Source organism: Habropoda laboriosa, unplaced genomic scaffold, assembly GCF_001263275.1.
Source record: "Habropoda laboriosa isolate 0110345459 unplaced genomic scaffold, ASM126327v1 scaffold175, whole genome shotgun sequence".
In the NCBI taxonomy this organism is placed as follows: Eukaryota; Metazoa; Arthropoda; class Insecta; order Hymenoptera; family Apidae; genus Habropoda; species Habropoda laboriosa.
This window is the reverse complement of record NW_017100347.1, coordinates 1,178,803-1,189,351: the sequence shown is the minus strand read 5'-3', so window position 1 is coordinate 1,189,351 and position 10,549 is coordinate 1,178,803. Positions and strand designations below refer to the sequence as shown.

Below are 10,549 nucleotides of genomic sequence, written 5' to 3'. Positions count from 1 at the left end.
ATAAGTAAGTTAAACCTATTAATCTTGGGATGTCAATACACATGTTAATCTCCCATGAATAGAATTAATAGGTATTTAAAGGTAAAAATAGGCGACCTAACCTTACTTTTAAATAAGTATTTAAATATACATGTATATTTAAATTATATTTGAGTACAATGAAATCAAATTAAACGATGCCAACAGGTTTGTTATTATTCTGTACAATAAATACGTGAAACGAAGACACGCACGTATTTCTATGGGAGAATAATAATCAGCCCCCGCAATTTATACACGAGAAGTTTTAATAATTCATTTTTATGCATAGGACGATATGCGGAACACCGAATTACATCGCGCCGGAAGTGTTGTATAAGCAAGCGTACAGTTATGAGGCTGATGTTTGGGCTCTCGGATGCATACTTTACGCCCTGTTGGTAGGGCAACCACCTTTCGACACGGCAACACTCAAGGAAACATACGCTAGAATATGTAATAATCATTATCGAGAAGTGGACGACACGATAGCGAGTCGAAGCGGACAAGATCTCATCAAGTGGCTTCTACAGCCGAATCCTGAGCTCAGACCCTCTTTGGAAAGGGTGAAGGAACACGCTTATCTCACCAAGGAATATGTACCATCTACCTTGCCGCGTATCTCTTGCTTCCAAATGCCACGTGCCTCTATAATCGAAACTATGCCGTCGCCTTGTTCGAATTCTACAACTTCTAGAAACCAGAAACTTAACCAGACTCATGTAAATATCTAATTTACATCGATTTTATAATATTTTTGTATAATTCCTTAACATAAAAAATGAACGAAGATTTGTTAATACTATTTTATAACTCACAAAACACATCAAGTTAGAAACTGTATTTTTTACTTATTTTGCAAACGCTTATTTTGTTCACTTACGAATTGTAAACTAATGTAAATTGAGAGTAAATTACTTACACTTTTTAATAGAAGATTATCTATTGTAAATAAAACAAAAACATTTGATTAGTTGTGTGAGTTATTGAATAAAGGTTGTTTCCGAATTGTGAACAGGAATTAAACAAAATCATAGAATTTGCTACAAATAATAGAAAGTTTTAATAAATTATTTACATTAGCAATAATTCTTTGTATTATTATAACAGGATCACACAATTCAGCAATGTCAACAGCAACAGTCACAACAACAAGAGCAAGAGCAACAACAACAGCAACAGCAACAGCAGCAGCAGCAACAACAGCATCAAACGAATCGATCTCAGAAAAGTATACGAAAAGGATTGAAAGTGATCAGCTGGTTAGCTAGAAAGCTTCGAAAAGTTCCAAAATTCAGAAAAAGATTGAGCAGCGTTCTTTGCCCGGATCATAAGAAACTGGGATATATGGCGCAAAGTATGCAAATGCATCAGGCACTAGAAAACTGTATTACAGAAATAAAATGTAAAATTAAGTTGCGTAATCATCCACCTGTAAGGAATGTTGTACCTCTGTTCATTACGAAATGGATCGATTACTCGAACAAATATGGCCTAGGTTTTCAACTTTCTGATAAGTCTGTTGGAATTCTCTTCAACGACCACACGAAAATTAGTTACACCCATGATAGAAGGTCAGCCTTTTTCTCTTTGATAAGTTTATATGTTTAACCCTTTGAAGTAAACTCTATTTCAAGACAAACATTGAATGTAACATTTGTGATTTGTATCTGTATGTACTTTACTCATACATTGTTTAAATTCTGCATGACAGCATATACCAAAGTAAAGAAAGAACAGCTAAATACTAATTAACCGAGGTGAAGAAAACCAATTCTTTGAAACACTTTAAAGTTAAAAAGACAACATAGTTGATGCTACTATTTAAAAAATCATACTGCAAAGGGTTAAACATCCTTCTAGCCTGTATTTTAACTTATTTACAAACATACTTCCTTTCGCAAAGAAGGGTGGAGTATGTGGCAACTGATGAAGAAGTAACAAGATATCAGAGAGAAGAAGATGTTCCTCCTGCTTTGCAGAAGAAACTTGTATTGCTGCAACGTTTCACGCAGTATATGGATAAATTTATGACTGAAGGTAAATGACATTGTACATAGGACATCTCAGGATTTTTACTGTTTCTCAAAGTAAATCCAATGTAATAAAATTTTATATAGCATACAAATTATCCCTTCTTCAATAATATGGAAGAACATTATTGTATACTATTGAATACCTATTGTATACCAATGATTAAACGTTATTCGTCAATTGTGTTTCAGGTGGTGAAATTAAGAAACAACGAACCACATCAAAGCAGTCAAAGAACATTTGTGTACCACGAATGAGAAAATGGTTAAGGACTGATAAAACCATTGTGATGGAGCTAACGGTACCTCTTTTACAAGTAAACTTCTTTGAAGATCACACTAAATTAGTAGTTTCACAAGAATCCCTTCATAAGGGATACTTAATTACATATATCGACACCAGTAGGCGTACGTCTTCTTACTGGTTAAACGATATACGTGATTTTGGCTGTACAGCAGATCTCTATGAACGCTTATATTACGTCTACAAAGTGTCCAGAGAATTCGCAGAAATGCATGACAATACGATTGCTTGACCATCCAAGACACGCCCCAAGGTGGGTTATTCGTTAAAAGATTGAAGTTTGTTTTGCATAGATATCTATGTTTCGTTAGCTGCACTCGTACAAATTTTAATATCTTTCTTTAGTTTTCACTTTGAGAAACTCTCTAAAGTAATTATAAATTTGAGAATACAAGGCATAATACATTTAAAGGTATTATTTCTAGTAGTTTAGTACTTTGTTGTATAAATTTCGTTATAATGGATCAACATGTTAAAGTTATTTAAACTTACATATTTATGTTAATTTTTAAGAAATGTCAATGTTTTAGTAAGTTTATTTTGTTCTTACCCAAACAAATTTTTACGTTATTCAAAAATTGTTACATTGTACAAAGTTTTACGTTGAGCGAACAAAATGTATTTGCGACAAAATCAAATAGTGCAAAAATTTTATTTCGCTGCAAAGAATTCGTGAAACGTTGAAGGTATTTGATGAATATTAAAAGATATATGTATATTCCTATACATAATAGTACGTACACATATAAAATTACAAGGGTAGCTTCCCAAGTGTGTTAAATATCGATTTTGATGAAACTTCTGTAGGATCTATGTAGGTAGTTCTCAAAAAAATATCTAACCCGTATTCTTCCAACGCTCATGATTCATACAATTGGTGTTAAAACAGCCTCTAAAAATTAAAGTGGTAAAATTTATTTGACTGAATATCCTGTTAACCGTTATATTTTAACAAAGGTTCAAACCTAGAAATTTTTCGTTATTTCAACGGTGAATTTATCTGTACAGGGTGTCCCAGAAATCATGACAGGGATGATTCGTGAAAATCATGAACTGTCAAGGGGATGATTCCTTATGAAAAAATAAGTCGAAATTTCAGAGTAAAGTTTTTGCAGTATGAGGCATTGTTTTTGAGAAAAACGACTTTGAAAATTCGTCATCAAAATTGATAAGTGGACACTTGTAGGCCTTCCCTTGTTTGTAAAGTATGTTACGAAGTAGTGTTAACAAAAAAAAAACAAAAAAAAAACGTAAAAATAATACAGGGATGTTTGGTTATAGACAGGTACAATCCACGATTATTAATAACGATAACAGTTTATTTAATAATATAGACTCAACAGTAAAAATAACTCAATAACAACTAAAACTGTTCTCTATGACTGCAGCTTTATAATGTCTCTATAACTATTCTCTAATACTTTAACTCTATAACTTCTACAATTCTCGTTCTCTCAATCACTCTCGCTCTGTGATTCTCCGACTCTCAATGACCTGCACACGTCTCATTCACCCTATTTTATTCTTTCACTCACTCGTTCTCTCTTTCTCTATTTCTCTAGCTCTTTCACTCTTTCTCTATTTCTCTAACTCTTTCACTCTTCGCGTGTCCACATTCTCACAACGCATCCAGTCCCAAACACTCTTCATTCGCAGCTCTATCTTTCCAGTCCACACATTCTTATAACCTAGCATTCCTACAATAACAACTACTAATTTTACATTATACTAAATATTTTTGTATGATCAAGTTGGTTAAATAGAAGAAGATAGTTACTAGAGATATGAGATTGAAAAATATATAAGACTAAAAAAAATATAATTTTATATCTTTGCTTTACCGTTATACAGATGAAAAAGTCTGGTAATTATTATTAAACTGTTTTATGCACGAGTGCAGCTAAATGAAAACTATTGTTAAGTAGATGTACGAAAATGAGCAGTAGATACGTCATGTTCGAATTTTGCAATCGATTACTTTTTTTTTTTTATAAAATATAACAAAGTTGTGATATATTATTTTCTGTGTAAAGTTAGAGAAAACCAACAAGTAGATCATCGAGAAATGTTAGTTCAGACTTCCAAAACGAGGGCCATAGTTTTACCTCGTTTTTGTTCCTTAAATTTTTATATACTTTTAGTTGCAAATAACGAAATTCTAGAAATTAGACCCATTAGAAGGGGGTCTGCTTGAGGTTTAATTTCGAACAAATCGCGTTATTTAAGTATTGCAAGAATCCGTATTGCAGTTGTGTTATTGACAATATACGCACAGTGATTTGGCATTTTAGCGATTATTGAACGTGATGTCAGATATATTGCAATTTAAATTTTTCTCAGCAACACGATAATTTCATAAGTTTCGTGATAAATATTATAGTTACGATATTTCAATATTTTATATTGAATATTATCTTGTATGTTGGTTTTAGTCTAGAGACTATAATAATGAGAAAAAGAATTATTATACTGTCGAAATATCTATACCAACCAATAATAGAACATATTTCAATAATTTGTTCTGATATATACATAATACAACATAGTGCAAATATTGTTACTTGTGCAAAAAACATTAAATCAGGGTTGCTCAACTTTTTACTCTTGATTACTGTTGTTAATACATGTTAATAATAAATACAAAATAACGAAAAATTGTATCGATAATATAGGAGAATAATACAGAAAGAGTGGGATCTTATTTTAATACGCATTGCAGTAATAAAACAGTTTGTAATAAGAAAAATTAAACGACAAAAAAAGTACATAATATGTAGTTTAAAAAGGAACGTTCATTAAATAAGGCAGTGCCAAAACTTACATGCCTCTATTAAATAAAAGTCTATTTGTGATGCAAAGTAAAATTTGAAACTAATGTGTAGCAAAGAAATTTATGTTTTTAAGAAAACACTAGTACAAATAAAATAGAGCACAAGTTGGACAACTCTGGCAGAAATTATTCCAAATCGTACCTAACATTCGATACTGATATTGATGAAAACTTAATGCTAAAATTAAGTGGACCAATTTAATCGGCTTACAAATAACGTAACACACATTGTTTTCTTTAGAATGATCGTGATACGTATACTTTTCAGTTAATTTATCTTAGCTTACTTCCTTTACACAAAGTTATTTATTTTCTGAAGTATATACTTCGCTTTATCATTCAAAGTTACATTCTTGAATGTACATCCATTTAGTATAATATTTATTAAAATAAATATAGCAACGGAAGTTTTATACTGTAATATATGCAACAGCTCTTCGTTTCGATAAATTTAGTGCCAAATGTTTCGATAGCTCATTTGTTACAAGTATGTATGTACAATACATAGCCTACTCACTGAACATACAAAGTGTTCGACGACAATTAGTACATATTTTGAGGGGCGATTCTACAACCCAAAGTAAAACGAAAATTAAGAATAAATTAATTGCTTTTGAGACTTCGTTTCTTGGTTACTACCATTTCAAAATATCCCTGTAACCGAGCAACCCTTCCTAGTATCTTCACGTGACCCATATTCGTTGGTGTAGGGAGGTTTGCTCTGTCGCAGGGATATCTTTAATTGTTAATAACTACAAAACGAAGTCTCTAATGTAATTTTGTTATTCTTGATTTTCGTCTTATTTTGACTTGTAGAATCAACCCTTAAATTTTTTACCAGCTGTTGTCAAATACCCTGTATTTAGAACTTGTAATTTGAAAAATGGTTATAATTTTCGCTTGCTTTCTTTCTTCGTCTGCTAGAAGCATAATCTGCGTTCTTTAACGCATTTCAATTATACACATTAAAAAGAAACAAATTTAAATACGGAAATAAATTTTACACGATTTTTGTTTAAAATATTTGATTATTGAAAACACGATCCTTAAAATTTTCATTTCTATCGGGAAATTGATTGAAAGCGTACAAATTTTGTTATCAAATAAAATAAAATGATCTATAAGTTTGATATGAAGTAAAACAATAATTCACAAAGAATTTTCATTAATTCGTTATACTACTGATAACAAAGTATTAATAATATAAGTATGAACGCAATAAAATTGATTTGTAACATTCGATTTTTACGAGGACTAACAATAAGTAAAATGACGAGTTAATGTACGTCGTGTAAGTGTGAAAAGTCGAAACGGTACATGTTTGAATTATAATAAAATGCGACATGTAAACAGTATAAACAATATATGTACATATGTATAAATATGAATCATATTTATACCATGTCGTTTCCATATATTTTTAATACGATTCGATAATACTTAATTCTACTAAATTGACACGCATTTGGTGCCTCTGCGGTGAATTACTAAAAAGTAGGCAAGTGCGAATCAGATATTAAGCGATATGATATTAAATGGTATTAGATTCGATTTTCGAATTGCATACGCAATTCCAAATGCTGGTAACAGAATTAATCAGCCATATTAATGCTGCACAATTTCATTGCATTTTAATTTATCAACATGTTAAAAATTGTACGAAGTTCAAATTCCATAAAAGCTAAATTCCAAAAAATATAGAGGCTGTGTCAAATTCTTCATAGTTCCACGTGATATTCTTGCTCATTAATCACAAAATTGTTATCATTGATCGCGTTAAATATACCGGCAACTCGAACGGCCCAAAACATAAGTTAAATAAAACCGATATTTTTCGGTTGAGCATTTTACAATACTTTATACATGTTCATACATTGTTACATTAAAATGATTAAAATTATGGATTAAGTTATAGAATAATAAAACATTTGTATTTCAATGTTTTGCTTTCTTGAATTTCGCAACGGTTAAAGTAACCTATAAAATATCATTGAAAGCCCATTCCAAGCTTTGTTTGAAATAATTCGTACATGCTTAACTAAAAGATCTCATCATATTCAGTAATCCTAGTCACAATATGAAATATATAACGCTATTCAGTGATTTATTAGACAAGAAATTTTCTTACAGTTAATTTTTTAATCCAAATTCACAATTGAAGTATATGTATATATACATAATATAAAAATATCAGGATGAATTTAAAGAATGAGAAGCATCTACCATTGTTGTGGATACTTGTCAGTGCGGATCTTATAAGCAACGTTAATAATTGTAAGATAAAAACACAAACAATGATGCGCAGAAAACTTTTTGTAAGAAGCAAACTTTATTAGATGCGTCTTTATACAGTGTATATCTGCAATTAAAAAACTATATTCTTGTAACCTGTTGCAATGATAAATTCTCATGTTCTTTCATCTTTCACAATTGCCAGAATACGTATAGGATACATTGTGTATGTAACGAATGGGAGACCAACTGCTCAATTTGGTTGTCCATTATGAATTTCACGCTTCGTTAAAGTGATAAGAATCGATAGTTGAAAATATTCCCTTTGATAGTTGTAAATCATTTATAATAGTCTTCAATCAAATTCTCATCAAGTTGTAAATCGAGCATACATACATATATGAACCAAACCACTTGTTTACAATGAAGATTGATTACGATCTCGAACCTGAATCTGGTCCTACAGTATATTTGTATATACTACACTATACTGTAGTACACCATAAATTTGCTTTGCCTGTTATTATCAGGATTGTCTCAAACTTATCATTGTTACTATTATTCAACTAAATTACTCTCTCGATAGAATTATTTTCGATTCTAATATTTTATCAACCTATGTAACTTTATTATATTTGTTAATAATTTTATTGCATAATATCATATAATAGCAGACAACTGTTGGTATGACTGTTTCGAGTAAACATAACGTTTTTTAGTTGTATATTTTGATATATTTTTTGGTCAATGCAAATAAACGATTAATAATTTATAACATTATCATGGACCATTATAGAGACACTATTGAGATTATTAATGTCTCTTATTGTTATTATTACTCTTACCGCGAATATCATAATTTCCGACAATGTTATTAATCTTAGTACCGATTATACTTATTTAATTACAATCATTGTTAGTGTAATGGCTATTAATGATTACTCGTGTATCCATGTGTTACATGTAAGAAGAAATACTTTCCAATAAACACGGGGTATACTTAGTGGAGGTGCTACAGTGTGGTCGTAGAAGCGTACGACCTTACTATAGCTCTTCCATCAAGTATATGTACCTATCAAATTGGATTGGCAGGAATTATATTATATTACCTATATTTTATTTTTATTCATATCTTTTATCGCAAACATACGTTGCGGATATTTTGTTGCAACTAAACAGCAATTGATGCTAAGGATCTCAAATTAACTAGGATATGCATCTTATAAAACAAGAAAATCAAATACTTAGATACATAACGAAAAATACACATGCTCTTATTATATATAAGTTTTGAGATCTAACGTAGACGATATTGTACATACAACTATATAGTATCATACAGTATAGTATCATAATTGCGTAAACATTTTGAAAACGTCACTTTTAATTTACAATTAGACAATTAAATATATCGAATATGGTAGATCCCTTGAAATGTTTACGTACACGTGCATACAGTATGACCGCTAGCAATAGACTAATTGTTAGACATATAGCGAAGACGAACGTTTCGTTATTGAAACGTTTTATAAAGCTGCGATTTTTATAAGACATAATGTTTACAGAATACAATAATCTAAAGGAATTTAATTTAAAACGATTAATGTGATTTTCTTTCGTTTTCTCACGTGTATACACTTAGATATACCCTATGTACATACAAATCTACTTATGTACCGAAAATACAGTATAAAATTATTGCTCCATTCATTATGATTCGTTCTAATTTTTTACAACGATTCTTACTTCCTTTACCTCCCAAAAAAAATTTAACTGTTATCATTACAATCCTAAGTATTACTTGTTTGTACATCAAAAATACAAAATCATTATCTGAAAATTGTGTGGAAAATTGCAGAGGAAACTATGTGAAGTATGAATGATGTCATCGAACATGCGTGTGTATGTCTCTAATATGAAATGTGCGTGGCAGTGAAAGACCCATAAAACTATGTTTTACACAAATCCTACTTATTAATTTTCTTTACCCATTATTCACCTTATAAATTTTGAACTCTTTTTCAAAAATATCCTGTGTATCATTCATTTCTTTAGATTCAGATGAAAAATTTATAAACTACATTGTGAAATATTGCGTTTGAAATATATCGTTTCGAGTAAATTGAAAAAAAGAAGTTAAGAAATTTTTAATAATTCGTTTTTCAAGATCATTTTTAATATTCATATTGTGAAACGAAAACCATGATCTTTGCTACGACACTTCCCGCAAAAATCGTATGGTGATAGAACTCCATGCTTAAATCGAGTTCAATTTCCTGTGGGCCTTGTATGCTTTGGGTCAATACCAAAACAGCTTCGGTTGGCGATGGCCTTTTTAAAGCGAAACAAGATTCTGTAGCGCGTTGCACGCCAGGTGGAGCGCGTGCATCCAGAAACGCCATGCTGAATTGTATCGCCGAACCTTGTTGATGGTATGCTGTCATTTTGAATAAGTTCTCCGGCTCGTTCGGCGCAATTGGTAACATGCTCACAAGGGTGATGAAATTGTACGAATAATGCGACGGTTGTTTGAAGCAAGCTGGATTGTCGTAGTGACAAGGCCATGATCTCACGCATCGGCTGAAATTTCGATATTTTATCAGAAATATTTGTAGTATTAACTTTTTTTTTTTTTTTTTTTAACAAAAGGTCGCCTTACTTTTTCTTAACATGATCACGGTGATATCCCGAAGGACAATTTATTCTATTGCAACGGAAACCACCTCTGGTATTGTGACAAATTTCATCTTGACCTCTGCAAACTTGTCCTGTCCTACACTCGTCGATATCTTCAAAAAAAGAAAAACCGAAAGAACGGTGTTCAGTCTGACAAAAATAACGGCAATCGTACATTATGATCATAAGAGTTTCAAGAGCACGAGAAACAATTTGAAATTCAACTAATGGCCTAGATTTTCGATGACTAGGTCAAGTACAAATTTTATTACGTAATTGCAGGATAATGGAGGTGAAACACGCGTTAACAAACGGTTAAGCGCACGTACGGTTCATATACTGTTTCACCACTTAAATCTGTCAATCATTTATAAAATATTTGCATAATCATTCTGCTTGAAATTTTTACTTGAAAAAATTAATTGAAAATTAAATAAAAAAACTAATTTTGTTAAT

The 10,549-nt window shown here is 31.0% G+C and overlaps 2 protein-coding genes across 2 annotated transcripts in view; one reads left to right on the top strand and one right to left on the bottom strand.

The window, feature by feature from the left end:
* LOC108574551 (serine/threonine-protein kinase PLK1-like) overlaps positions 1–2,587 on the top strand; it is a 38,663-nt gene extending 36,076 nt beyond the window's left edge. Inside the window, exons 4-7 of the mRNA XM_017937160.1 lie at positions 311–740; positions 1,129–1,592; positions 1,925–2,058; positions 2,244–2,587. Coding sequence (XP_017792649.1) covers positions 311–740; positions 1,129–1,592; positions 1,925–2,058; positions 2,244–2,587 — 1,372 coding nt within the window. The remainder of the gene's footprint in view (positions 1–310; positions 741–1,128; positions 1,593–1,924; positions 2,059–2,243) is intronic.
* Positions 2,588–8,956: 6,369 nt separating this feature from the next.
* Positions 8,957–10,549, bottom strand: part of LOC108574550 (fibrillin-1-like) — a 17,576-nt gene continuing 15,983 nt past the window's right edge. The window contains 2 exon segments of the mRNA XM_017937159.1: positions 8,957–9,997; positions 10,077–10,243. Coding sequence (XP_017792648.1) covers positions 9,592–9,997; positions 10,077–10,243 — 573 coding nt within the window. The 3' untranslated portion in view covers positions 8,957–9,591.